This window comes from Ustilaginoidea virens, chromosome 5 (assembly GCF_000687475.1).
Source record: "Ustilaginoidea virens chromosome 5, complete sequence".
NCBI lineage: Eukaryota > Fungi > Ascomycota > Sordariomycetes > Hypocreales > Clavicipitaceae > Ustilaginoidea > Ustilaginoidea virens.
In genome coordinates, this window is record NC_057320.1 from 589,820 (window position 1) to 617,205 (window position 27,386).

General features: G+C 57.1%; 9 protein-coding genes across 9 annotated transcripts; 5 read left to right on the plus strand and 4 right to left on the minus strand.

Moving 5' to 3' along the window:
* Positions 1-1,833: 1,833 nt before the first annotated feature.
* On the plus strand, positions 1,834-3,890 carry UV8b_06147 (uncharacterized protein; the record flags this gene model as incomplete). The annotated part of the gene is made up of 3 exons (XM_043143644.1): positions 1,834-2,328; positions 2,530-3,605; positions 3,686-3,890. 3 exons carry the CDS (start codon positions 1,834-1,836, stop codon positions 3,888-3,890), a joined length of 1,776 nt encoding a protein of 591 aa, XP_042999579.1.
* Positions 3,891-5,364: 1,474 nt separating this feature from the next.
* UV8b_06148 (uncharacterized protein) lies at positions 5,365-7,678 on the minus strand (the record flags this gene model as incomplete). Its single annotated transcript, XM_043143645.1, has 7 exons — positions 5,365-5,866; positions 5,969-6,420; positions 6,555-6,710; positions 6,773-6,977; positions 7,067-7,178; positions 7,307-7,429; positions 7,636-7,678. 7 exons carry the CDS (start codon positions 7,676-7,678, stop codon positions 5,365-5,367), a joined length of 1,593 nt encoding a protein of 530 aa, XP_042999580.1.
* Positions 7,679-10,742: 3,064 nt separating this feature from the next.
* UV8b_06149 (uncharacterized protein) lies at positions 10,743-11,967 on the minus strand (the record flags this gene model as incomplete). Its single annotated transcript, XM_043143646.1, has 2 exons — positions 10,743-11,351; positions 11,494-11,967. The coding sequence occupies 2 exons, from the start codon at positions 11,965-11,967 to the stop codon at positions 10,743-10,745; spliced, it is 1,083 nt and encodes a 360-aa protein (XP_042999581.1).
* Positions 11,968-12,588: 621 nt separating this feature from the next.
* UV8b_06150 (uncharacterized protein) lies at positions 12,589-13,590 on the minus strand (the record flags this gene model as incomplete). Its single annotated transcript, XM_043143647.1, has 1 exon — positions 12,589-13,590. One exon carries the CDS (start codon positions 13,588-13,590, stop codon positions 12,589-12,591), a length of 1,002 nt encoding a protein of 333 aa, XP_042999582.1.
* A 717-nt stretch (positions 13,591-14,307) lies between these two features.
* On the minus strand, positions 14,308-15,072 carry UV8b_06151 (uncharacterized protein; the record flags this gene model as incomplete). Its single annotated transcript, XM_043143648.1, has 1 exon — positions 14,308-15,072. The coding sequence occupies one exon, from the start codon at positions 15,070-15,072 to the stop codon at positions 14,308-14,310; it is 765 nt and encodes a 254-aa protein (XP_042999583.1).
* Positions 15,073-18,453: 3,381 nt separating this feature from the next.
* Positions 18,454-18,860, plus strand: UV8b_06152 (uncharacterized protein; the record flags this gene model as incomplete). The annotated part of the gene is made up of 2 exons (XM_043143649.1): positions 18,454-18,496; positions 18,589-18,860. The coding sequence occupies 2 exons, from the start codon at positions 18,454-18,456 to the stop codon at positions 18,858-18,860; spliced, it is 315 nt and encodes a 104-aa protein (XP_042999584.1).
* An 801-nt stretch (positions 18,861-19,661) lies between these two features.
* On the plus strand, positions 19,662-20,000 carry UV8b_06153 (uncharacterized protein; the record flags this gene model as incomplete). The annotated part of the gene is made up of 1 exon (XM_043143650.1): positions 19,662-20,000. The coding sequence occupies one exon, from the start codon at positions 19,662-19,664 to the stop codon at positions 19,998-20,000; it is 339 nt and encodes a 112-aa protein (XP_042999585.1).
* A 3,046-nt stretch (positions 20,001-23,046) lies between these two features.
* On the plus strand, positions 23,047-23,733 carry UV8b_06154 (uncharacterized protein; the record flags this gene model as incomplete). Its single annotated transcript, XM_043143651.1, has 1 exon — positions 23,047-23,733. One exon carries the CDS (start codon positions 23,047-23,049, stop codon positions 23,731-23,733), a length of 687 nt encoding a protein of 228 aa, XP_042999586.1.
* A 927-nt stretch (positions 23,734-24,660) lies between these two features.
* Positions 24,661-25,308, plus strand: UV8b_06155 (uncharacterized protein; the record flags this gene model as incomplete). The annotated part of the gene is made up of 1 exon (XM_043143652.1): positions 24,661-25,308. One exon carries the CDS (start codon positions 24,661-24,663, stop codon positions 25,306-25,308), a length of 648 nt encoding a protein of 215 aa, XP_042999587.1.
* Between the last annotated feature and the right edge of the window lie 2,078 nt (positions 25,309-27,386).

Here is a 27,386-nt window from a genome sequence, read left to right on the forward strand (position 1 = left end):
TAGTGGCTCGACTCGAGTCTACCCCTGTTTCCTCTATCTAAATCTATAATTTCCGCCGCTTTGACCGCGTTTTCCTCCCGGTGCTAATACGCTATCGGCAGACGGGGTAAGACGAGGTAAGGGATTGATTTATTAACTTTTTGACTGTTTTAGGGGTATATTCGCGCCGGTACTGAGGTGCGGGCGAAATCGCGAAAAGTTTTTTGATGGCTACTATAGGATTTTAATAGAGTTATTAGTAATATTAGTATTAGAGGTACTATTTAAGCTAAAAGGGATAGGGGTAATAGCCTATCGGTTAAATAGAGTTATTAAGCTATTATTCTAATAGGCAATCTACTTATTTTATCTTACTATCTATTCGGCTAAACGAAAGAGGGCAGCTATTAAATCTTAAGGTACTACTAAAGGCTATTAAGATTAAAAAGCATTAGATAATATAGTTAATTAAAGTAGTTCCTAAGATTATTTAGACTATTCAGATAGGTTTTACTCTATCAATAGGGACTATTAGGGAGTAATCAATAGAGACCTTTTAATTAACTATATAATAATAGAGAGTAATCTAGCTTTTTCTCTTTTTAGTAGGTAAATAAAATAAACTAACTTATCGATATTAAAAGTTCTATATAAGTTATATAAATAGTCTGACTTATTAAGGGAGTGGTCTGATTTTTCGATAGATAGATTACTTAATATATTAATAAGGTTATCGACTAGAGTATTAATACCTAAAGTTAGGGAAGGAGGTTAGGTATCGATAACGTCACTTATCGTTAGGGCAAATTGCTAGGCCTTTTTAGTCTACCTTTTTAGGAAAAAAGTAAAGGAATAGTATAACTTAACCTATTCAACGGGATAAACAGTATCCACATTAAATAGCGAAAAATTTTCTGCTAAATGTAAAGTAGTATCTCGTTAACGTTAAGTAAGTTATATCGACTATGGATAACTTGTCTTGCAGAAGACGTAGAGACGCTGCGAATCTAAAATCAAGTCTTTACTAGGGGAATATAAAGACATATAAGATAGATAATACTGCTCTTTTCGTGAATAGTTTTAGGGTGATACTGCCTTTCTCGTGAATAGCTTTAAAAACTAAGGGGGGTTTAAAGACTTATCTATTTCGTCTATCTAGATAGTTGCAGGGAGGAATATCGCAGGAAAACGGCGGGGGGGCTCTACGGTATTATTAGTATAGAAAAATAAAAAATACTCTTAGTTCTGGTTCTGGTTCTAGTAATATGCAATTGCTACTAATTATTACGATTAATGAGGTTAGAGTGTGTATTATAATAGGCTTGGTTTCTCTCTCTAGCTAATATCTACGGGGAGCTAAGCTATATGTATATATATATGGACGTTGTCACGTGAGGGTCACGTGAGTGACATGTGACACTTGGGATGTAACTATTCGCCATGCACCGTGCGCATCCGCATCCGCATCCACATCCGCATCAGCAACCGCTTTTGCATCTGCATCTGCATCTGCACCTGCATCCGCGTCCGTCCCCGACTTTTTTTTTGTCGTCAGCAACTTGGGCCACCCCGTTCTTCGGTTGTCGAGGCCGACTCGACCAGAACATGGTCCCCCGGCACCACCCTCCCTTGAGCGACTCTGGCAACCAGACTGGCCCGCGGCTTGGCCCTCGTCTCTGACTCTTCACAGTTCACACAGTCGGCCAGTCGACGTCCTGACTTGCCGTCGGCTCCAAGCCTCAGCCCACTCTTCCCCAGACCTTGTCCCTCTTACCACCTGTCCACTTTTGAATTCTGCCTTTGCCATCAACACCACTCGGTCCTCCGCCGCCCATCCATCGTGCGCAGCTCGCGATGGCTTCCAGCGGCAACGGGGCCGGCTCTTTGCCACCCAACTTCTTCCTCACCCCGCACCAGCAGAGCTTGCTCTTTGCCGCGCTCAATGCCAACAAGCAGCCCATCGCTCCCGCGGCGGCGGCCAAGAGCATGCCGCTGCCTCGCCATTCATCTCAGGCTTCCCCGCTGCAGACCGCCGGAGGAGCTGGCTTCCAGGACGGCCCGTTTCTGGATGAGTACGACTACGACTACGGCTTTGGCGCTTCCGGCTTCGACTTCCCCCATGCCAGCCCAGGCGATCCTCTGAATCCGGCCGGGGATGCGCCTGATGCTCCTGATGCTCCTGAAGCAGCCCAGTCCGAATCCACCGAAAACGAGTCGCACGAGAAGAGAAGCCACCCCGACGGCGAGGACGACGACAGCAGCCCGGGCAATGACTCCAAGAGACGGGAGAGCGCGGAAAAGATTGCCAAAAAGCCCGGCCGTAAGCCGCTCACGTCAGAGCCCACAACTGTAAGCGCCCAATTTTTTTTTTTTTTTCACCTCTTCTCATTTCTTTTCTTTTCTTTTTTTTATTTCTTTTTTGTTATTTCTCATTTTATCTTTTCCTTTCCCTTCCTGTTCGTTTGCAAGTTTTGCGAGAGACTGCAAACTTGCCGTTTGCCTGCCAGCCGGCCAATTCCGAAAGTCCGCTGATTTGCCGCTCGTATGTAGAAGCGCAAGGCACAGAACAGAGCCGCCCAACGGGCGTTTAGAGAACGCAAGGAGAAGCATCTCAAGGACCTGGAGACCAAGGTCGAGGAGCTGGAAAAGGCCTCGGAGGCTGCCAACCATGAGAATACAAAGCTGCGGGTCCAGGTGGACCTTATCACGGCTGAGCTGAACCAGTACAAACAGCGCCTGGCCGTTGCGACGCAAACCAAGCCTCCCTTTAAAGAGAAGCCGTCCCTCGGCAACGCCGCTCTGGTCAACCTCGGCGATGTCAACTTTCAGTTTGAATTTCCCAGGTTCGGCGCCCTCCCCGGGCCTCGGCCCTTTAGTCCCCTTCCGAATGGGCAGAAGGACAGTCCCGGTCCCGGCCCCGGCCTGGGCGGCAAAGGCAGCCAGTCGCTGCCGTCAAATCCGCTTCCGCCAAGCCGAAACGACTCGGCCCCGAAGCCTGCTGGCGCCTCCGCGCCCTCCAGGAGCGGCTCAGGCTCAACCCGCGCCGGCTCTCGCACCAGCCTCGACTCGGTCCCCTTTAGTGCTGGTGCTGGTGCTGGTGCTGCCGCCGCCGCCGCCGCCGCCGCCGCCACCAGCTCTCCGTCGGCATCGTCCAACTCCCTCACCGGAGGGTCCACCTCGTCATGCGGGACGTCCCCCGAGCCGTTTACGCAATCCCCGCTGGGCTTCAAGCCCCTCGAGACGCTGACCACCATTGGCGAAGAGCAGCCCAGCTCCGCGCCGCACGACCAGCCGTTTGCGCACTTTGCCAACGCGGCCGACATGGCGAGCCCCAGCTTCGACTGGCTCGTGCAGCACAACGGCGGCGGCAGCTTCGACCCCCAGCTGTTCGGCGACTACCGAGAATCGCAGGAAAGCGTCCTCGCCGGCAACCCTTCCTTTGACGACTTTTTGCTCAGCGACGGGCTCGACGCCGACTTCTTCACGCCCTTCAACACCGCGACCGCGCCCGCGCCCGCGCCCAAGAAGAGCCTCATCGCCGAGATTGACGCCGAGATTGACGCCCAGCAAAGGGCCACGGAACAGCATCTGGCCGCCGCGCCAAACGTGAGCTGCACGCAAATATTGTACGTGGCTACGAAGCCATCCCCCCCACACCCCCCCCTCGGCAACAGCCACCCCGTCCGTGCTGCTAACACCCGCCCAGGGAGAAGCTGCGAGGCTGCCCCGTGGCGCAGAACAGCGACTTCGACCTGGACGGCCTGTGCGCCGAGCTCGCCAAAAAGGCAAAGTGCTCCGGCAGCGGGCCCGTCGTCGGCACGCACGACTTTGACTCCATCCTCCACAAGTACGTGGGCAGCGACGCGGCAGTCAAGCAAGAAACGCCCAACGGAGCGGCGACACTGCCGTAGGGGGACAAGATTCCGTTTGATCCCCTCCCTGTTTTTTGGGCAGCCGCGCGACGTGGGTTTGTATTCGGGTGGGACTCGGCGCGGATAAGGCCTGGCCTGGCCTGGCTTGGCTTGGCTTGGCTTGATTGACGGCACGGCACGGCAGGTGGCACGCGCAAAGACGCGGTGGCCAGCCGCCCGGGGGGGCAATGGCAGAGGGAACCAGAGGGGATCAGAGTGTACCAGTAAACAGGCTGACGGGACGTATTCACTTGGGCGTTGCTATTCATTGGTGGGGTTTTGCTACTCACTCTCTGGACATGTTTTGCTGTCTCTACATGTGTGCGCTCACTCTCTGGACGTGTTTTATCTCTGGGCATGTATCTCTGGGCATGTATCTCTGGGCATGTATCTCTGGGCATGTATCTCTGGGCATGTCTCATCTCTGGACATGTTTCATCTCTGGACAAGTTTATCATCTCTGGATATACGGGCTCTCTCGAGACGCGTTGCTCATTGGCTCGGACATGCTGCTATTCACTACTCTACTCCGTCTCTGGATATAGTATCCATCATCTCCGCATATGCTGCTTCTCACTCTGAACTTGCGTCGCCTATCGACGCTGGCATGTGTTGCTGCGCACTCTTGCTTGGGTGTTGCTCATCGGCTCTGATGTGTTGTATTCACTCCTGGGGCGCTGCTCACTCTGATCTGTCGCTGCTCGCTCAAGACGTGACGCTTGCTGACTCTGGACGTGTCCATGCTGCTCGCTCTCTAAACATGCTGCTGCTTACTCCATGCCATGTGCCAAGCTCCGCTCATGACTCTACATGCGCTGCCCACCTATGCGATCGATGCATCACCAGAAACCCAGGCCACGGTGCCCGACAAGCCATTCAAATGCGAAAAAACCCAGCCAACGCCGCGCCCCCCACCCCCCCAAAAGGAAAAAACACACCACACACCCGAAATTCGCCGACGGAAAACGGGCGCGAGTAGTGCGAGAAAGACGCGGCAACAACCAGCCGAGGCGGGGGGGCCGCCCGAGAAAAAAAAGAAAAGCCTCGTCGCGAGACAGAATCGGGGTTCAACCAGAGATCGGGGCGCCTTGTCCAAACGGCCGACGCGCGTCGTCGGGAGGGCCGAGATTTCCCGCGCCGCGTCTGCTCCGGCCCTCGCCGGGTACCCCCCCTCCCACCATCAACGTCCGTCTCTTTGCGTGCCGGCTCGGTTGTTGCGCCGGGACTCGGGCCGAGGCCATCATGGTGGCCAAGGACGTCACCACACAACGGGGTGGATTTCAAGCCCGGGACAACGAGGGGAAAAAAAAAAGAAGAAGAAAATTCATTCAACATGATCAATAAACACCAGGGGGATTCAGAGGCCCCTGTTTCCTCATCGACTTGAGACACCAAGTCTGCCGGCGACTATGCTCCGTGAATGTGCTCTGGCTGGAACAGAGGTGGTGCTGGGCGCTGAAAGCTGCCCACCGCGTCAACTAATCACAACTCTCGCGCCTTCCTTGCCCAACACACCCCTCTCTTTGGGCCTCGGGCTGTTGTTCCTCCCTCTTTTGCCCTTGAGGAAGCCAAACATGCCGCTCGAGCCTTCGGGCTTGGCGTCTGACGGCACGTTGGCGTCCGTGGGCAAGGTTGCGTCCTGGCGGGCCAAGTCGGACCAGCTGCCGCCTCCGTCCAGTGTGACTTGCAGTCCGCCTGTTCGGCTGGCCACACGGTTGCTCGCGTGAGCAAGGGGTGGAGAGAGGTGTTCGCACGGGAATAGAGGCGGAGGCGGGGCAGGACGCGTGGGACGACCTTGTCGGGAATCGAACGGCGAGGGGACTTGTGATGGGCCGGGCTGGAATGGCTGATGAAGTGATGACGCAGGCGGGGGGAAAGGCGTGGCTTCGTCTGTGGTGAGTGCTTGTGGCCCGCCGTAGGGTGTCATGTCGTGCCGAGGGAGTGAGTCGACATTGCGAGACGCTTCTTCAGTGATTCTGGCAAACCAGGTCAGGGCCGGGGCATCTTGAAAAGGAACGAGATTGCAGAAAAGGGGAGAAGAAGAGAAAATACCGGGGCTCACGACAGGGATGACGTACTTTTTATAGGCTGCGACGGTGTAGTCAAACGACTGAAAATCCTTCTCAATCATGCGATACAGCTCCTCCTCCCGGATCTCCTGATCCGTAGCATCCTCCTTCAACTTCTCCCGGGGCTTCTGCCGCCGGGCTCGCGCCTCCAGAGGAGCCTCCTCGAGCAGCAATTCTTCCAAATCATACGTTGCGTCGAAATTGGTCTTGTCCGACGAAGGGATGAAGATCGGCTCTATCCTCTTTTGTTCGAGCAGATCAAAGTCGATGGTTCGGAAAAAGTCGTTGTAGATGAAGCTTTCCCACGTCGCTCCCATGCGTGTTTGCGGGTCGGGATTGAGAGCAGCGCGGATGGCGTATAAACAGGACAGAGCAACGGGCGGTTGAGTGACGGGGTATCTCGGGCTTGAGTTTTGGATTTGCTGGCTGAGAGTAGACTCGCTATTGCCTTCAAACGGTCGCTAGTCGTTGATGATTCTGGGTCAGATTCGGCCAAGGGGGAGAGGGGGGGGGGGGGGAGTGCAAAAAAAAAGTGAAGAAAGAGAAGAAGGAGGGAAAAAAAAAACACGGGCCACTGCGCCAGGACCAGACGCACCTTGTTGTAGATGCATTCGTAAAATAACACTCCTAGCGACCACCAATCGGCGCACACGGTATATCCCTTGCCCGAGTAAACCTCTGGCGCCAGGTAGGCCAATGTGCCGGATTTGCTAATCAGCGTTCGTCCGGACACCACGTCTGATGCCACATTCTGCGCCTCCCATTAGCCGAGGGCTCCTTGACGACAGACAGCCTGCGCGAGCGGAAACCTACGAAATCCGTCAAGTGTACATGTCCGTCAGAGTCCAGCAAGACGTTGTCGGGCTTGACGTCTCGATGAATGATGTTTTGGCCGTGAATGTACCTCAGGGCACATCCCAGCTCGGCTATCCAGAAACGAACCGCCTCTTCGGTAAACGTCTTTCTCGAAATGTGAAATCGCAAATCGCCGCCACTCATCAAGTCCACCACCAGGTATCTGCCCTCCCCTCAAGGTTAGCCAGGTGGAATTTGCAAACCAGGTGCCAGGGGGGGGGGGGGGGCAAGGGTCCTGGGAGCGTCGCGCACATGTATTCAATGTCCTGAAAGCTGTACCGCAAGTTGCAGATGAAAGGATGGTTCACGTGCTCCAGCATTCTCCTCTCGCGGACAATGTTTCGCACGCTTTCGGATTTGACAACTAAGAGGACAAGTAACGGTCAGACGGGCAACAGCGGGACATGAATTGTACAAAAGAGCAGCCCAGGCGAGGCCAAAGTATATAGCAGACACTGCTGGCAACGGGCTTAGTCTAGCATGCCCACGTACCTTCATCTTTTCGTATGTATTTCAAGGCAAAGGCGAGATTAGTGTCTTTGCGCTCGACGATTCGCACTTTGCCAAACGCGCCTCGACCGACGACTCGCAGCAGGCGGAAATGGTTAAGATTCACTGCCGAGTCTGACGTCAGCAATCAAAGCCGTCTCTTGTCGTCGACGTGGCGACGGGAACGAATGGCCGCCTGCATCAACAGTGACTCGGCAAGCGACAACCAGGAGGCCTGAAAAGATGAAGAGATGGGGGCAAAAAAAAAAAAAAAAAAAAAAAAAAAAAAAAAAAAGGGAGGGGTGGTGGTGGTGGTGGTGAGAATGGCATACCTTCGCCACTGAGGTCAACGGGCTTCCCTTGGCCGTTTCCCATGATGATGGCCGAGTTGAAGAGGGCGAAAGAAGACGGGCAAAGTTTAGTGTTGTCGGGAGCCAAGAAGCATGCTGGTTAACCACGCCTGGTGGGCTGCGTGGCGACTTGGCAAGGATGGGTTGGGTTGCTTCTTTTTTCTCCTTTTTTTCTCCCTTTTTCTCCCTTTTTCTTTTCGATTTCTGACGAAAAGAAAGCAAAAGATAATCCTCGTCGAATGGTGCACGGTCGGTGATGCAACGCAACTGTCTTGGCGTCTCTTCCAACGTCAAAAGTTCAAAGTTCCGTCGACTGTGCCAATGATCTGGTCGTCGGAGGGGCGTGGGGTGTTTGTCTCGAGGACAAAGCCGAGTTGGCCAGCATGAAAAAAAAGCGGTCCGTATTCAATGGGTGCAGAAATGATTCCTGGAAAGACGGGGCCGTAGCCGGGCGGGCGGGCAGCCGATCACGAGGCAATTGCGGAGCCGGCAATGAGCGAGGAGAAGGGTCTGCCGGGCTCGAGAAAAAGAGTCGGGCTCGAGAAAAAGAGTCGGGCGAGCAATTCGAGTCGATTCCAGAAGGGGGAGACGGAGACGGAAGAATGCAGAGAGCCCCTAAAGGACGCAGCAGACTCGAGAGCGAGGTGGGCACGAGAGAGGAGGAGGAGGAGGAAGGCAGCGAGGAGGATGGACGTTGCGACAGGCGTGATGGAGCGAGTGTTGGCGGTGTTTGGCGCGGTGCTTGGTGCCAATCTGGCGGGAAGATGGCTACATAGGTACCTACCTAGGTACCTTGACTGGGTAGGTACATACCTACCTTCCAAGGTCAACAGGTACCTACTGTAGAACGATTGCTGGCGCCAGGCCAGGCCAGGCCGTGCAGTTTGCGCGCTGGCCCCTGCAGCCCAGCAGCAATTGGAGGCGTCGGCGGCGCCAGGGGTCTGGCCCAGCAAGGTGCATGTGGCGGCCTGGGGGCGTCTTCTGGGCCCTGCGCGGCGCTGGAACGCCCAAGGGGAGGGATCTGGCTGGCTGATTGATTCCAGAGCGGATTGCAGGCCAGACCAGTTGACCAGACAGTTGACCAGACCAGAGACCCAGATTGACTCGACGATGGACCAGACGGCAGACGGCAGACGGCAGACGGCAGACGGCAGACGGCAGCAACGAGAGCACCGAGACCAGGCGCCGCAGCAGACCTTTTACTCGCCAGGTCCCCGAGTCCCAGCGTGCCGTGCCGTGCCATTGAGTCTATGCTTCCTGTCAGCAATCCTGTCTGGTGTGTCTGGTGTGTCTGGTGTGTCTGGTGTGTCTGGTTGGGAGAATGCCCGGATGGAACCAATCGCGCCAGGCAGCATGTTTGGATACGGAAAGCCGCCACAGGCGATCGCCCAGGGCCTCCCCCTCCCCCCTTCCCTCCTGAGATCCTGCCCCGGAAACCCAGATGGAGCCGGGTCCGTGCATCCATGCACGTTCGGCCTCCCCGTTGCGAGGAAGCAATGTGAGATTCGAGAAGCCGCCTGCGCAGCGCCACGCGGCGGGACGGACAGGGGGGTCAACTGCCTTGTACGCTGCACGGAGCACGGGGTAGGAAAGAGTCGGCAGGCCCTGGCCGTGCGAGCCTGGGACCCAAGCCAGATTGTTCATGCTGACGTGTTGTCGAGTCAACTTTTGACGACGAGGAGGACGAGGATGCCGCTGCCCACGGCGCGGAGCCGACCAGACGCTACGTACGCTACGGGGTGCCGCACAGTGCTCGCGGGCGGCGGAAAGTGCCTGGCCCTCGGCAATTCGTTCAGCCTTGGCCCGCGAACAGACCAGACCAGACCAGACCAGACTCTGGATGCACGGCGTCTTGTAGCGGATCCCTCCAGGTTTGCTTGGTTTGCTTGGTCATGTTTGCTTTGGGTATTCCGCACGGCTTGGCGCGAAGCCAAGGACCAGGCAGGTGCCAGGCGGTGCTCGCGGTCTTGGGGAATGCAGGGCAGCGTGCGCACAGGCGGCGCGCGGCGCGGCCATGCGAGATTAGAAGCGCCCCCCCCCCCTTCCCCCAGCCAGGCCAGGCCAGGCCAGGCCAGGCCGGTGCAGGTGGTGAACAAATTGATGTTCAGCATGCACTGACGTACTGATAACGATGCATGATGTCATCAGCAGTTCAGCATCCTGCCGAGCGCTCCGCAGCCCGCAGCCCGCAGCCCGCAGCCCGTATCCTGGCTGCGTCCAGCCTGGTGGGTGGCTGTCGGTGGCTGTCGGTGATTGTCGGTGGTTTCAATGTTGTCTGACCTGCTGCCCGTTGCCGGCTCCGACAAGCCACCAAGCTCCCCCCCCTGCCCTCGAATGAATCAACCAGTTCTGGGCCCGCCCTGCCGTGGCGTCGCACCGTTTCCCGGGATAACCTGCGCCGAGGCGGGTAACGCGAAAAAAAAAAAAAAATATCCTCGAAACAACGGCAGCAGCCACGTCGTCCGTGCCCGGCAGACCGACCGCCGTCAGCTCCTTTCTCCTTGGCAACGCAACGCGACGCAGCGCAGCGCAGCGCAGCGCAGCGCAATAGGGGTCGGGGGGCTGCTGACGCCCGCCTGCTGGGCGGTGCGAAACAATATTTAGAAGCTTAGTTCCCGTGTGCCGCGTCCGCCGAGGCATCTGCGTCGCGGCCGGCGTCTCTAGTCTCTACAAAAATCGCGCCGGGACCACGTCCCCCCCCCCCCCCCCCCCCCCGGTCGTGCTGCTGCTACCTGACCAAGAGCGTTGCTGCCTGCGGATAGCCCGGGTAGCCGCTGCCGGTGCAACCCTGATGATGCGGGTGTCGATGGTGACGCCGGTTCCGGCTCGGGGAAACAAGCCCGTCTGGTTCAACGTGCCAGCATCGACGCCAAACTACCGCCCAGCTATCGCAATCGGAGCACCATGTGACGCGACCCATCGTAGCGTCGTCCTTGGCCGCGCCGGAACCGGATGCTGGCCACCTCATCAACCAGATGGCCTTGCGTCCTCCACGAGGGGTCGCTCATGTCCCCCCCCCCCCCCCAAGCCGTTCATCCCCCGTCCAGCGCGCCCAGCCCGGCCAGCCAGCCCCCCCCCCCCCCGTCACGTCACGTCCGCTTGCCCTTGGCATCCGCCTCCATCCCCCGCCTCCCGATAAACGTCCTCATCCCCTCGTCCACGCCCGACACCGCCCTCGCCATGACCTGCACGCCCGCCGGCAAGACGTTGTACCAGTCCACCCACCGCGCGTACAGGGGCATGCCGACCGCGGCGCCCTGGCCGCCGTCGATGGCGGCGATGAGGTCCCTGGCCACGTCGACGGGCTCCACCACCGGCGCGAGGAAGCGGCTCGGCGTCTGCACCCCGTGGAACAGGGGCGTGCTCAGCTGCCCCGGCGTGACGAGCACCGTGCGGATCCCCGGGTGCGTCTGCCGCAGCTCGGCCGTCAGGGAGCGGTGCAGGGCCGTCAGCCCGGCCTTGGCGGCCGCGTAGTCGGTCAGCTGCGCGGCGCCGAGGTGCCCGATGACGGAGGACACGTTGACAATGGTGCCGCCGCGGCCGCCGCGGATCATGGCCGGCAGGAAGGCCTTGAGGCAGTAGAACGGGCCGAGGAGGTTGGTGGACAGGCTGGCGTCGATCTCGTCCAGGGTGAGGTTGAGGAGGGTCTTGCCGACGACGACGGCGGCGTTGTTGACGAGCACCGTGGGCGGTCCCAGCTGTGAACAAAAAAAAAAAAAAAAAGTCAGCCAAACATGACCATCCATCCTCTGTTCCTTTCTTTCCTTCCTTCCTTCTTATCCACTTCCTCGCTTTCGTAAACAGACTTGCGGAAACACAAAAGAATCAAAAAAAACTCACGTCTCGCTCAATCTCGGCCGCCACCCTCGCAACAGCCTGCTTGTCGCCCACGTCGCACCGGTAGTACGTCACGCCCCTCGCCTCCCCGTTCTCCATGTCCTCGACGTCGAGGACCGCCACGCTGGCCCCCCTCATGCCGTACACCTCGGCCACCAGCAAGCCCAGGCCGCTCGCGCCGCCCGTCACCACAATCACCTCCTCGCCCAGGTCCACCTCGCGCGGCGGGCCGTACGCGACGCGCCGGTTGGCCGCGCCCGCCGCCCACGCCAGCGTCACCAGCGCCGCCCACGCCGCCCACGCGACCATGGGCGGCGCGTCCCACCGCATCGCCCGCGCCCGCAGGCACAGCGGAATCATCCAGCACACAAAGGGGTGCAGGAGAGTGGCCTCGAGCACCTTGACGAGGAGGTCGACCGAGAGCGGCGCGAACCACGAGTCGCGCCGCGGCGGCCGCGGGTGGTTGTCGAAAGGCATGTCGGGGCGCAATCAAAGCAAGATGAGCATTGGTTTGGTTTTTTTCTGGGCTCGGTCGATTTTGGTGTCGGAAGGGATGGGAGGGAAGCAAGACGCTGGGGGGGGGGAGGAAGGCGGGTGGGAAAAAAAGAAAAGGTTGACAAAGGATTTTCGACATGTGAAGCTGAAGCTGCGAGCCTGTCGCTTTGGTGGCGTCGGAACGGGATTGGGACCGGCTGGCTGCGCCGGTGGGGCGCAAGTCTCGAGCCACAATGGCGGCGTCTGGCCAGCGAACGGACAGCGGAGTTGCTCTACATACGTAACCAACGTGTCGTGTCGATGCTGCGCTGCCTACCTCGAGCCTGCCCATGGCCCTTTCTCGGTGAGGTTTTGGAGCTCCGGACCACTTGATTCTTCCCACATGTCGGGACATGTCGAGCATGTTTCCCATCTAAAACACTTCATCGAAAACACTCGCCCCCCATACCCTCTTACCGATGCCGTCTTCGCCCAGCCGGCTACGCGCATGAATCCTGGGCAACCCCGAGCTCGGTTGTATTCCGTTTATTATCCCACCATGTAGAGAGTTCCCCCCCACCCCCCGTATCATACACGACGATCCCAGGCCGCAGCCCAACCTGCCTACCACCCCCTGGTTTTCCCGCTCGCCCTCCTCTCCCTCTCCGCCCTCTTCTCGTCCTCGTCCCTCTGCCTCTCTCTCTCCACCGCCCGCTCCCTTCTCTCGTGCCACTCCACGTCCCTCGCCACGCCTTCCAGCCTCCATCTCCGCGGCGGCTTCACGCCCAGGGCCGCCTTCATCGTCCACACCTGCTTCCCCCGGCGGAACCACCTCTCCTGCCTGTCCTGCTCCTCCTCAGCCGACGGCGTCCACTTGCTCTTCAAAATCCGCCGAATCACCTCTGGCGACACCTCGAACTTGTCCGCGAGCGCCTGCGTCGTGTACACCTCCGGGAACTGCGCGTTGAGCGCGCGAATGCCGGCCAGAGCATCCGGCGACAGGCGCTTCCGCGGGCGCCAGCCCTCGGGGAACTTTTGCTTCAGCGCCTCCTTCTGCACCTTCCAGGCCTCCTTCTGCGCCTGCCAGTCCTTCCTGGCTGCCGGCTTCGCCTGCGGACGCGGGGACGAAAGGCCGTCGTCTGGGCCCGACTCGACGGGCCTGGTGCCGCGCTTCGTCGACGCAGCCGGTGCGGCGGGCGCGGCCGTCTTCTTGCAGGGTGCGCTGCTGCTGCTGCCGGTGGCCCCTACGAAGACGTCGTGGTCGTGGTCGTGGCCGTCGTTGTCGTCGGCATTGTTGGTTTTGCGAGGCCGTCTTGGGGGTGCTGGTTGCTCGTCCGCCCGGACTGCCGGCGCGGCTTGCTGGGCGGAAGACGCGTCATCGTCCTTGTGCTCCGCGAAGTCTCGGCCCGTCTGGGAGTTCCCGGCGGCGGCGGGAGAAGCCGCCTCGTGCCTCTGCGTCGGCGTGGTGCCAAACCGCCGGACGGCAGCCACGGCGAAAGGCGGACGGGCAGCAGCCGGCGCTGCTGTCCAGGTCGCCCGCACGGCTCCGGCGGGGGACAGGTTGTGAACTTGCGCTACCGCACGCACAAACATCTTCCACGGGGCACGGCGGCACGCGCAAGTCATGGTGTTTTTTCTTTTTCTTTTTCTTTTTCCTTCTTTGGCAGAGGAGCCGTCCTCGGCCTGGTGGGCTCTGTCGCTGACCCTTTTTCTGCAGGTGAGCTGGTGAAGGGGTGGGTGATGGGGTTGGAAACTGTGCGGAGCGGAGAAAAAGCTGGCCCGGGACCTGGGCTGGGGCCGAAACAAGCGAATGGCTTTGGAGTAAGGGGGCTGCACGTGTGGGTCTGCCGCCTGGTCGCAATTGGCTGGCTGGCTGTTGGCTGGCTGTTGGCCTGGGCCGTGCGCAGTACATGGATGGAGATGTTCGAGGCATACCAGCACGAGACGACAGAACTAGACAGCAAACGTAGCGAGCCGACACGGCAGATGATTTGAAATTCAGCAGCTTCCTTTATGTCGAAGTTTTCCCTCGCGAGCGGTACCGGGTACATTTCTAAAGCACCGTGGTCCATGCGCAAGCCATGCCTTGTGCCAGCGCAAAAGGGCAAAACCAAAAACTCCCCCAAACAGCTCCAAGAGTATCAGACAGGTAAAAGACCTCGGGGTCATGCCCCCAGCCAAGCCAAAACGCCTCGCATAGACGGGTTTCAACCGCGTCCTTGGCAAAACATGCATAAAAAAAACACCATCAACGCCAATGCCTTGCATCGAACTTTTTTTTTTTTTCTTTTATTTGATTTTTTTTTGCTTCTCTCGGTCCGGCGGGCTGTGCCACAAGGTAATCTATGCGTCGTGCATGAGCTCGACAGGCGGCCGCGACGTGTGCGCCATGATGGGTCTGCTGCTTGTGCTCTCAACGGGGCTCATCTCGTCTGGCTCACCCGTCATGTCTTCCACAAAGACGGCTGGTAGGTCTGGGCTGGAACCGTGCTCCTCGGGCCGGTAGATGAGCGTCGAGCTGGAGCTCCTGGTGCGGCCGGCAGGGATCGACCCATCCACCGGGCTGACGGGAGAGTCGGGGCCTTGGGCCTTGTTGGTGTGCAGCCTGGCCAAGGCCTCGGCCAGGTCCTCGGCGTGGACGAGCTTGTTTGGCGCGTCCTCGAGGCGCACTTCCCAGCCGTGGGGGGGGCTGGGAGGCGGAGAGATGAAGAACAGCTTGCCGGCGTCGGGCAGCGTCAGGTGCTCGTTCTTTGCCTCGGTGCTTGTCGGCTGGCCAAAGTAGACTCGGCAGCGATCGCCGATGATGGATTCGCCGTCCCATGTCTGGCGAACCGCGATGGCAGAGTCCACATCGAAGAAGGAGATGACGATGCGGCGGAACGACTTGAGGGGCGCAAACGCGTGAATGGTTGCAATCTGCGCGACCAAGCCCCGAATTCGCTCAAGGTTGTCTGGTCTGAAGATGTCGAGGTTGTTGAGGCCGGTGAAGAGGAGGGTGTTGGAGGGCGGCGTGGGCTGCACCAAAGGCGGTAGGTTGGAAAGATCCAGAGTCAGATTGGACTTGCGCGAGGTCGAGGACGACCTCGAGGAGCGAGGACAAGAGTCCATGATGGGGTGGGGGGGGGGGGGGGGGGGGGAAACGGTGATATAGGTTGACGGATGCCCGAGGTCCAGACAACGTGATTGTGCGGCGGCGAGATGTTGGGTTTTCCAGACGTTTTGTTGGGATGCTGGCAGCTCAGCTGGTAGCGGTTTGGAGGACGGCTTGAGTCGGCTGTCTTTTTTTTTTTTTTGTTCCAACAGAATGGCGGTAATGACGAGGAGAGGTGTGACGCGGGCTTTAATACATCGATCGGCTGGCGTGGAGCAATGCTAGGGAAGAGAAGATAAACACGCGAGGAGGAAACAGAAGCAGAGGCGATAAGGAAGTCGACTTGCTACAGGAATCGTGATGCGGGGGGCCCGCCGCAAGCACTGCCCCAAGGTGGCAACTAGCCTGGAGTGGGCTGGCCCTGTGCAGTGCGGGACCTGCGCACTGGGCTTGTGGTTGGTTGGCCCAGGTAAACTTTGCCAGAGCTGCCGTGGGCTAGAGCCTGAGCTAGGTCCCAATAGACTAGCCGCATGCGACCGCGCCTGCCGCAGAGGCACACACGCACATGTTGCTTTCGTGCTTCGAGGCTTGTGCCGCGCGCATCCCTGGCAGCGCCTGGACTCACCAGCTGGAGCAAAGCGTGGCGTGCAGTTCTGCTGGGGCGGTGACAGCCAGCTAGGCCCACGCAGACTTATTGTGGCCAAGCCGCTGCGCCTCGTTGGCAATCTTGTCGACTTTGTTATGTGCTTTTTCCTCGAAACAACCGCCTTGAACCTTGCCTGCTTGCGTACTCCGTACCTGGTCGTTGGTCTTTTGCCAGCTACGTCTTGGAAAGAAGCCCCGTTCCGTGAATTGCAACGGAACCTCGGGGGATGCAGTCGGACAAAGGAGTGGCTGAGCGGCTGAGCGGCTGCGCCTCTGGTTCCGGAGTCGACGTCTGGTTTCAGACCCAGCACTCCGACCCAGCACTCCCAAGGGGCCTCGAGGCAGAGGCAAAGCCGCAACCGGGTTGGGGCTCAGGTGCTTGCGAAATGCCCAGGTACTGGGCTACTTCCTGGAACTGGCCACCACACTGTCGGAACGCAAAGGGGAAAACACAAACCTTGGATCAGCTTGACGAACGAACGAGGCTGCACAGCCGCATCCCTTTGACTGTGTGTTGAGGTGCATCGCACTTTTACGCACCTGTAGGGCACAGCATATGGGGCGCTATAAGGCTATTACCACTATATTAGGCTGCTTGGTTTAGCAGTACTTAAAGCAGACAAAATATTACATACATCATCTCTAGTGTTAAGGCTTGAGATATCACTTATCAACTCTATTAGAAATGCCGGAATTCCTGGTATGAGGATGTTAGGGATGAAATTTTGGCAGCCAGGCCGGTTGCCAAGGAGGTACTCAGTACCCAGTAGGTAGGGTACTTAGGTACCTAGGTAGGTATTCAGCAAGAGGTGGGTCCACCTTTAGCACAACCAAGGGACATGGCACGCGGACCCGGGACTACGTTGTTCCAGGACGCGCGAGCCTATCAGAAATATCCGCGAACAGTTTGCTGTTTTCCTTGGCAAATTTGCCGAGGCCAAGGTTTGAGAATCGAGCTGACCCTTCCTGTTGGGGCCGCAATTGCCAATCGCCAATCGCCTCCTATCCCTCACGGCCGGAATGCAGAGGTTAATTGCTGTATTACTAAAGGGTGGTGTGGTACAAAGAGCCACGAAGAGCTAGACTTTATGGGTAGCACTACTCCGTATAGCAGGCAGGGGCGATCCTCACAGACCGTGCCCCCCCCCCCCCACAGGTGTGAATCTGCGAGACCATGGATCCGCCGCATCCCATGATTTCGCTTGGCGCGTTTCCTTTCCCCGGAAGGCCTCACAAGGCTCTACCGCCGTTTTCTGTGGCTTCTGGAGAAGCTTTCGGGGCCGTTTCCCGCGACCTATGAAAAAGCCAAGGCCTGGAGACGTGGCTAGGAGGGACCCCGATCCGGGGACAAGCAACCGGACCGCTCCAGGAGCGTCTGAATGCTGCCAAGAGCAGCTCCGCGAGGCCAGAGTCGAATCGAGGCCCTCCAGATAACGGTCGACAATAATCACGAGGCCCTGGCCGAGCTGCGCTTACCATGTCCAGCAGGGGGGGGGGGGGGGCGCTAGGCGTGCGCCACGAGATCCATGCCGCTATACGTAACTGTGTAGAACTTGTTTGTTCACAATACTTGACAGCGGCAACAGCAGCGCAAAAAACAAGCCTGTGCCTTTCAACACTCACGCAATGACGTGACGGAACCCCAGGGCCCAGCCCAGTCAGTTCCCAGCGACGGGGCAGACAAGCTACCTGGTTTGACATGTCCAAAGGCGTCGAAACTTGCATTGCATGCTTCTTTTGAAAGTGTATCCTCGCGAGGGCAATCTGAGATAAAGTTAGGGAAGAAAAAAGAAGCCTTTAATGGGGGAAAATAAGTGCTGGAAAAATAAAGTTATTAACTGACCATACTAGCTTCTAGCTCAACTACCAGTTTCTGAGCCGGCTCTTCTTCTCTTCATCACTATCCTGCCCCGACGTTATATCTCTTGTCCAGACTCTTGCCACATATAAGTCGCACTCGCTTTAAAAGATAATCTCTGTACGCCTAGACTGCTGAGTACTACACTCAACCTTTTTTTCATTTCTTGCATCATACGTACCTATACAAGATCCAGATCAGGCACTATTCCATACACAGTATCGGCCAGTCAAACCAAGGCTGCGGAACCAAGACAAGAGCTTTAACACTCTAGTGGAATATGTATTCAGAATACAAGCTTCACCTCCTTCTGAGACCCAGGAGAACCTACACGTCCATAAGCACGATTAAGCAGCATTGCGCTTCTTCGCAGCCAGCCCGCGGGACCGACTCGCATAACACAAAGCCGCTGGCATTAGACTCCCTAGCCACATTCTATTAGTCTCGCCAGGAGAGACTGAATAGGAGGATTTGATGGGCGCTCCAGGTGATCCTGATCGAGCCGTGCCCCTCGTTCTGAGCAAAGGGGAGCTGTGTGTAACACTCTGCGCTTATCTACAATAGAAAGCCTCCTCTCTCTTCCCCCCTGAATCTCCATCTCCTCCAAATCTCGACCGGCCCGTTTCTCCCTGACTAATTGCCTGTACGATTTCCCAACCTGCCCGATCTTCTGCAACGACCTTGCCGAGACGTACATGGCGCAGCCCAGCCCAAGTTGGGAGGAAAAATACCACCCGGCACCAGCACTGTTGAGAAAAGTCTTCGCGTCATCGCCAGAGGAAGCGAGTGGATCCTAGTCCAGCAAATGCCTCTATACATAAAAGCTTGACAGCAGGCTTTGTGCAGACGTTGCTTGCTGCTCGCTGCGTATTTTTTGCTTCGATCGCAAAGAAGAATGTCGAGCAGTAGAATTATCCCGCGCCAGTATTTGAAAGAGTGTCAGTCAGTAAGCTGGGTACCGAGCTGGGCATCTGCCACGCCGCCTGTCTCCAGAAAACCGGTACCAGAACTCACCAAAAGCTTTCATCAGGGTGCATGCAAGCTGTGTGCGAAATCGTCGACGCAGCCCCCGAGCAGTCTTGCGTTGTTCTGTTGATCGCCTCGGCCCTGGCTGTGCAACACGCTGCCCCCGTGACATTGTCGGTGGTGTGGGCTGCCAAGTCGCCGCCTGCCGTCAGCCCGGGACGCCGGAGCTGCGGGAGAATCGGGAGCGTTAGAGCCTGGGATGCTGCTGATCAGTTCTGGCCGCCGAGCAACATCATCCCAACAGCTTACAATTGCCACGCCGGCCGACACCCCTGAAAGCGCAAGCTGGCACTGCAATGGATGTGACCCCCAGGGCAAAGCTGAACCAGTCGGCAGCTCTAATAACCGTCCGCCACGGCAATATTCACGGCTGTCAAGGAGGCAAGGTGTCGGTGCCAGGCGGGAAATCAGCGTGCACAGCAACTTGTGTCCGAGGGCGAGAGGGGAGAGGCGGGCTTGGCGATGCGAAGAAGGCAGGCCATTGTCAAACAGACCAGACCGTCCACCACGACGCCACAACATGCCCAGAAACATGGCTCAGGGTTTGGGAGGCCAGGGCAACGGTAAGAGCACCAGTGATGCTGCTGCGGGGGGGGGGGTCTCAAGGTGGTCTGCATTCTGCTCAGTCCCTGGTGGTCCTGGTGGTCCTGGTGTCCTGGTAAAAGTACGTCGCAAAGATGAGCAAGTTGTTCAAGGCCGCCCCAAAACATGAAATTGATGGCTTTGGGCGCGGCACAGTACATCCTCGGCTTGAACCCTGACAGCTTCGCCAGAGACTTCCAGCCGACGGACTGAGCAATGATGCGGCCGAGGTCATCCCCCGAGACATTGCCCAGGGGAAACCCGGCCGAGTAAGCAGACGTGGCATATCTCTGGGCTTGCCCCGGCGTCACAGCGCAAAGACGACGCCCGCGTCGCCCGAGGCCTTGGCGTGCCCCTGATTACGATGAAGGACACTTGTTCAGAAGCAAAGGGACTTGGCAAGCACGATAGGCTGATGCGCGCCACGCCCATCCGGAAAACGAGACGCCGCCCACAAATGTCTGCTAGTCGGCCCCAGAGCGGTAGCGCTCAAGCATGTCCAAGCGAGGTCGACGAGAGGACGCGCTGCAGGCGGCCAGAGGGGATCAGCAGGTCTCGGCCAATGGCGGGCAGAACAATCACACAAGCGGCTCATGGCCAGACCTTGCCACGGGCGAACAGATGGATCCCGGGTGTCTGAAGGGGTGTCTGAGCTGCATTCAGGAGGAGGCTCCAGGGTGCCAGGACGAGGGCAATGCTTCGAGACAAGGACGGCTTGCCGGCTCGAGCAGTTGCTTTGGGCATCCTCAGAGGGCGATGCCGTTGTCTCTCGGCAGCTTTCTCCGTGCTTATGGCCAGCAAGACCCAGATGATGGTGTGCGATTGCAGGCGTAGGTGCGGCTTCTTATTCCCCAATGCACGCCCTTCCCCTCTGTTGGTGAGGTAGTCAACGCGGATCGACGAGTGCAAGAAATTGCAGCAACATGGGGGAGGCTGGCATTAGCAGCAATTGATGGATTGTGAGTTGCGAGTCCACCAGACATCAAGGCAAGAATCCGGCATTTCAGTAGCCAGCAGCCGTCGGCCGGTGCCGCCCTGTTGCCGCCCGTTGCCGACCTGCCAACACCAGCCCAACCTGCAGCATGTGCTCTGGCTTCTTCTCCAGCCGTTTGTGGTCGAGTTTCAACGAGCCCGGGTTGACTCCAACGGCATGGCTTTTTCGAGTAATAGTCCGGCGGCATACAAGGCATACCAGCTGACCGAGAAGGCCCAAACCGAGATATTATCCTTGGCCGCAATCCAGTGGCAAAACGAGGCAAGCTGCCTCTTGACCCATCCCATTGATGCATTGATACGATACCAGTCTGATCGATGGCATCGCTTTTCGCGCTTATTCGTCGACAAGCAACCAGTCGAGGCCACACCGCAAGGGTTCTTTTCGACATGGCAAACTCGTAGCCAACTCGTGGCTGTGTAGCCTCTTGGATCCCCTCAGGGAAATCATATACCCCCCTCGCGTCATCGCAAAGAAATCGAACAGTACCGTTGCGAGCGATGGCGGCCCTCATCGAGCTCGGGTGTAATCACACCCACCACAGCTACGACATTGCGCTCCTTCCCTCAGACGACAAAGGATGGGGGGGGGGATCTACGGGAAGAGACGACGAGGTCGGGGCAGGCCGGGTGGTGGTGGCACGCAAGCCTTCCGTCGGTTGAGCCCTTATTATTGCCTATCTGGACGCCAAGGGTATTCTCAGCTTTCGGAAAGACCATGAAGCCGGGTTCAAGAGCCGCCGAGAGCAGAGCACCATTCCGCGAAGCAGGCAAAACTGGATTCTCTGGGTCTGAACCTTGTTCTGCAGCGAGCTGTTCCGGGATGCAGGAGAAGGAGAACTTGACGCGCTGCCCTTGGGGGCTTTTTCCGGGGTGATTTTCAGCACGCAGCTCGATGGATGGATCCTTGACGAGCATTGCGCCCTCGTTCGGGGCAGCGTTCCTGCGCGTACCTTGTTGCAATGGAGCCCCGAGGATGGATGGGAGCCACTCTGCAAGTTTCTAGGCAAACCCGTCCCGAACAAGGCTTTCTTTCCCTTGTGATGACAGCGAAACCGAGCTTGCTCAAAGGATGGAGGTCCAGGAACGTGGCATTCGTGGCTGCGGCTGTGGGGTTGGGGCTGATGTCACTGAGGGCCGTCGTGTCGTGTCAGATGCAAAAAGGATATTGAATGGGGGGGAAGCCAGCCTTCTTTGTCTCTGGCACGTGGGGGTGGAGGGGCGGAGGGGTGAGAGGGGTAGAGAGGGCGGGGGGTAAAGAGAGAACAAATTGAAGCCTCGAGGCAGCACCACAGTGCGGGTGAGTTATGCACTATGCTGCCTGCCGCCTGCCGCCTGCCGCCTGCCGCCTGCCGCCTGCCGCCTGCTGCCTGCTGCCTGCCTGCTGCCTCTGAACCTTAATAGTTGTAACGCCGACGGGCATCTCGCATCATCATCCGTGCATGCCCCTTGCATCCCCCCTGCTGTTAGCTGTTACATCGGAATGATCGGATGGGGCTCGCCGTACGGAGTGCGCCGGACGGGGTCGCGCGTCGCTGCGTTTGTTCTGCGCTTGTTCTGCGTTTACCGTTTTCGCAAGTCCAACCACGAAGCCGATTTTGCGCTTTTGCGACCTTGGTGACGCCGCATCGCATCGCATCGCATCGCATCGCATCGCATCGCTCCATGAAATGGATGGTTTCATTTTGCGGCTGCTGGTTTTCCGACCCTGCCACCACTTTGTCGCATGAAAAGGGACAAGGTTTGCTTACGTCGCTCGCAGTCGGATGCAAAGGCGGCGGCCTCCAGACAAAGCCATCTGATCGGATCCGCTGGGGGGACAGACGCACACATGGGATGGGATGACCCTTACAGCCTCGTGTTCTGTTCCAACTTGCTGCCTCTCCCGCCCCCGTCCGACTTCTTCACCTCTCCAGAGCCTTGTGTCGCGATGCAAAGTAAAGTAACGAAAGAACCAAAACAAAAACAAAAACCAAAAAAAAGCCAGAAACAAAAAAAAAAAAAAAACAAAGCACACGTAAGCTTTCGGGCTGCTGACCTCTGCACAGCCAGCGAGCAGTCTTATGAGCCATCTCCCGCGGCGTTTGGGGTCGAACCAGCCGCCAAGGCGACGCGACGCGACGTTCGGTCATGGCTCAGAGTTGAAGCTGGACGTGCCTCGACGACGCAATCAGCCACAGGGCGCAAGTGACAACACCATCACCAGCACACCTCTATCCGCCCTATACTTGGCATCCGTCTGTTACCGCCCGCGTGCCAGTGCCACACCCGTTTCTCTTGCTGCCTTTCATGTGAGCCTCGTGTCAAAGGCCCTGTATGTATCAAAGGCAGGGCACAATGGCAGACTCGAGAGCGCTCCAGGCTGCCTTTGCAAAGACGGGGGCCCCGGCTCGCACACCTTTCGCAAGCACACGCGCGCGCACACGCACACGCAAGGCGAAGTCTTTGTCATGACCTCGCAAAGCCGCTGGCTACTTGTATATCATTCTTGCCGTTGATCCCATCACCTGCAGAGGCCGAATGCCCTCCATTACGCCTCCCTTATCCATGACCTAAACCCGTCCTCGCCCGCTTGCTGTCCCGTCCACCATCACCTGGGCAAGTCATTCTTTGAGTCTACGGTGTTGTTTCTCGTAGTTCCAAAAGGAAAAACTACTTAAGACGGGGGGGGGTTCGTTCTTTCTCAGTCCCCCGCTTTCCACTGCCCATCATCAATGTTCATGGTTCCGTTTGAGCGGCTTTCTTTTCAAATTGCCAATCGGCCGTGAAGCACTCGGGCGCGGCCTGCCTCCGACCACCAAGACACCAAACATTCACCTAAACTAACTCCGCCAAGGTGGGTGCGCAACAGAGCAGCCCAAAATCAAGGCCAAACGCCAAGACACGCATGTCTAGACGCGTCTACATCGAAGCGTCGGCGACTGGGAGACCGCAATTCGTCTCCGCCAAACGCTCCCGCTCTCATGGCCACCGTCATCGCCATCATCGCCATGCTCACGTCAAAAAGGACTACTACAGAGTCAGCGTTGACGAGTGGAACCGCACAAAAGAGCGGGAGCGTTGCCTCGAGGACACAAACAGGAGTCTCGCCGCCCAAGTCGCCGCCTTGAAATCAAGCTTGGCCACTTCGCAAGCTGAAGCCCACCGTCTCTGCCACGTCGTTGTCCCCCAGCTACAGAAGCAGGTCAATCTTCTCGCTGCCGACAACGACGCTCTCCGAAAGTCCCTGGAAAACGCTTCCCACAACGAGGGAAAGCATTGTCGCGACGAGGAAAAGCTTAAGCATGCTGCAGAGAAGCTAGAGAAGGAAAAGAAGGAGCTCAAGGATGAGAACTGCAGCCTCAAGGACAAGATCAAGCATCTCCAACGGCAAGTTGAGCAGGGCTGCGGGCGAAAAGCGTCGGACCTTTTCCGCGAGATTGAGTACTGGCGGGATCAATATAGATACTGGAAGCGGAAATACGAGGACAGCAAGGCGGTGCAAAATGTTATTAGCGACACGCTTGATGTCAGAACGGAAAAGATGAAAGCATACGAGGAGATTTTGAGACGGAGACAGATACTCAAAGTATGAGCCCAGCTTTGCATCGTCTATCTGTTCCTGTTGAGAGGCGTCTATAATTCAGCATGCATTTCACAACGGGCCCTTTTTCCCCTATTTGCCGCATCTCTTCCCCTTTTTCTTCCTTTCCCTTTTCCTCCTCCTCGACCTCCTTCTTCTTTTTCCCTTCTTCTTCTTCTTCTTGCCTTTATTTTTTTTTTTTTTCGGTTCATGTTCTCGCAACTTGGAGACTGGGGATGGCGCCTCAAGCCCCGCCCATGTTGCCACTACAACACCAGTATTGTCTGGTGTACCTTGGAATTATTCCTTTTGTTGACTCCGATATTGGCGCAAACACCGAGGTGTTTGCTCTCAACTGCAAGTCTTTTTCAGAGCATCATGGCTGGTTCTTGGCACATCTAGCTGTGTTGGTCCTACGCCTTTTCTTCAGCTCTTTTTACTAAATAGCACTATTTTTTTTTTTTTTTTGGAAAGCACGATAAACACGAACCTTTATCTCGAGGTGCCACAAAGCGGTCTTGTGACGTAGCGCAGGCTCAGGTGTACTTTGACAGGTGGGCTTCCATCATGTGGCCCATGCAAGAAACCTCATGCTTCTTCGCACAGTTGCAGCTCCACCTTGTCCAACAAAGGATTTTTCTTGCATCTTCGCCATCCCGACTCAGCCTTGGCCCAAGTTTCAGTCCGGGTTTGTCAGGAAGACAAAGCGATGCGAAATACAAGGGGCCCCCCAGGTTCGCCATTTGTGCTGCTTTTTTGGTCGCTGGCAGGTGGTTTGCTGACGCCCCCAACCTCTGCGACGGCCGTGTCCCAGCAAGGTTGAAGCCCGGAAGGGGGCGAAGGCAAGAAGGTGAAGAACCAAAAAAAGAAAAGAAAAAAAAGGATGGGGGGGGGGTGGGTGGGTGTTGATGGATGGTGGCCAGCTCAATACATAGGTAGATGTGGACGTTGGAAACATCAAAGCTCTCTGCTCGGGAAGCACTTGCGTCCTGGTCGGTTGCTCAGGCGGGCTGCATGGCGGCGACGGGTGCGCAAAGTCCAAGCAGACGTCACCAGGGCGCGCGGCTGGTGGGATGGAGGCGGAAAAGAAAAGGCTGGTTTGTACATGTTCAATATGCGTATGGCGGTCAGCTGGCGAAACGGGAAAAGGATGACTTGCGACGGTCAAGGGACGTGGAGCTTGCAGCAGCTTGCGAGGTCTCCAAGTGGTTGCCTTTACGAGAGACCTGGGCTGCGCCGGGAGCTCTTGCCCTTGCCTGCTCTTGCCTGCTCTTGCCCTTCCTTCGCAGCGCTGATGAGTCACGATGGACGTGCTGCGCAGTGTGCAGGACTGACAACCCCGCCTATAGGGCGCGGCGCGGCGCGGCGCGGCTTGATGGAGCGCCCGTCGAGGGGTTTTGCGCCCGCCAGATCAAGCAAGGGCCAGACGGACAGTACATACAGGAGCCAAACAAGGCAGGAGCGGGATGGGCCGTTCTTGCTGTCCTTGCTCACGACGCCACAGACGATGGGGACTCGTGGACCGTCTTGAACAATTCCAGACGAATTCGCACCAGCCCAGGCAATCCCCAACTCGTCAGTCTCTGATCCGTACTCCGTGTTCCTGGACCATCGTGTGTTTGCGGGCTTTTTTCTTCTTCTTTTTCTTCGGACTCCGTATCCCTCTTCTCCATCACTCTACTACAACTCATCTCATACGACGCACACCCGCGCTACCAGGCTCGGAATGGAACAAGGAGAGGGCACCAGCCCTACCCGGTGAATAGACATATCGATCGGCAGAAACAATGGTGGGATGCGGCAGCGAACATGTTCATGCTCGCTTGCCCGAATAAGAGCCAGCAGAGCAAAGCAGACGCACAGATAAAGCCATGTTTCCGAGTTGAGTCTTGACGGCCAACCACAGTGTTGCCTGACGAATCTCGTCCTTGCAGCACTCACCGCACCTGCAGAAACATGCATCTCTACTGGATTGTATTTGAGATGATGCGTGTGGGTAATAGTAGCCGCATCGACAAGATAGGCTTGGATGGTGACGACGGAATGGACCACGGGAGACTTTCGTTCTCGAGACACCCCCCCTTCCCGAATCCCTGACACGCTGGGTCCAAGTCGAGGCGAATCGAGGCGAATGGAAAACAGTCACGGGTCCGGCACCGGGGCTCTGGTCTACTGGCAAGGCAACTATGAGTCACTTCTGCAGCAGAGGGTCATGTTTGGGTGTTTTGCTGGCGCTGACGCAGGCTGCAAAGAGAATAGCAACTCCACTACTGCACATAACCATAATAGTGTCGCGCAGAAGGGGAAAGCCTTGGCCCTGGGGCACACGAAAAAAAAAGAGGGAAGAGAGGGAGAGAGGCAGGGATCCACACAGAGCTAGCGAGGCCATTCAAGTTGGCCAGGTCAACCGCAAGGCAACTATGTAGGTAGCCACCAGGACCTCGTTGATTGCCTGCTCGAGCTCTGTCGCCTCACTTCCATTGGCCAAAGGTTCGCACGTCGATCCTCGACTGGCCAAGGAGATACTCGGCATGCACGAATGACGGGACCCATCCTTTTTCGACTTGTTCTCTTTTCCTCTCTTTTTTTTTTTTTTTGCGGTTTTCCTCTTCATATCCGGATGTACCGTGTGTGCGGACCAGGGACGGCGAACCTGACAGACCTTTGGGCTCCCGAGTCCCAAGAGCAGTCAATATAAGCGGAACTCAGGTTATCCTTGCCACAAGTCCTACCTTCCAGAACCTGGCGTCCAGATTTCACGTTGATGGTACGTGCAAGGATGGGGGTGCGTATGGGTTTCGGACCCTTGAACTTTGCCATGGCTGAGCCGTAGCAACCCAAGTGCTGGGAAGTTACGAGGTCGCTGCACAAGTACATACGTCCAGTCCATGCTTGCTTGACTTGGCTAACGGTTCGGTTCGTCTTAGGCCCAAGCATCAAGGCTGCAACCTGCAAGACAGAGCCAATTCAAGGCAACCAGCCCAAGGACCAAGGGCCACCACAGGGGGGGGATGCCAGGCCGGCGGCCCTTCACCACACCCTCCCTGTGCCCATCCCACGACGGCACTGCCGCCCACCTCTGTGTGAATGGTTGCCTGCCTGCTGCCTGCCTGCTGCCTGCCTTGGCTGCTGAAGAAGAGATAAATATGTTGCACTTGTCGCTTGCTTGTGCCGAATGCCCCCTTTCTTCTTTTCATCTTATATAGCCGACCAAGACGTCTGTGTATACTTGCATCTCTTGCTGTGGTATACTCGCTGCAAGACACACCAGACCTTTTTACACTTCTTCTCCCTTCTGCGTCTTTCCTCACCAAAGCCTGTAAGCCTGCCGCAGCTCCAAGTTCCCGTCCCGCCGGCGACTCCTTCCCTTGCTCACATATACGTTGACAGGATTAGGATTACAACCCTGGTCTATTCCCAACGTCAGCCCCGTCCCCTGTCATAAAATTACTCCTACCGCACTGACCTGCAAATTGCCCTTTGGTGCCACTTTCGACCGAGAAAGTTTTTTTTTTACTCGGATTCAGCGCGATTTCTTCGCGCCTGTGACTCAGGTATTGCCTGACGGCCTAACCTCTGAAACGATTTAATTGCCACCGCCGAGCTGCATAGCCTCTATTGGTTTCTTTTATTTTTTTTTTACCTTGTCCATCTTCATTTCTTTT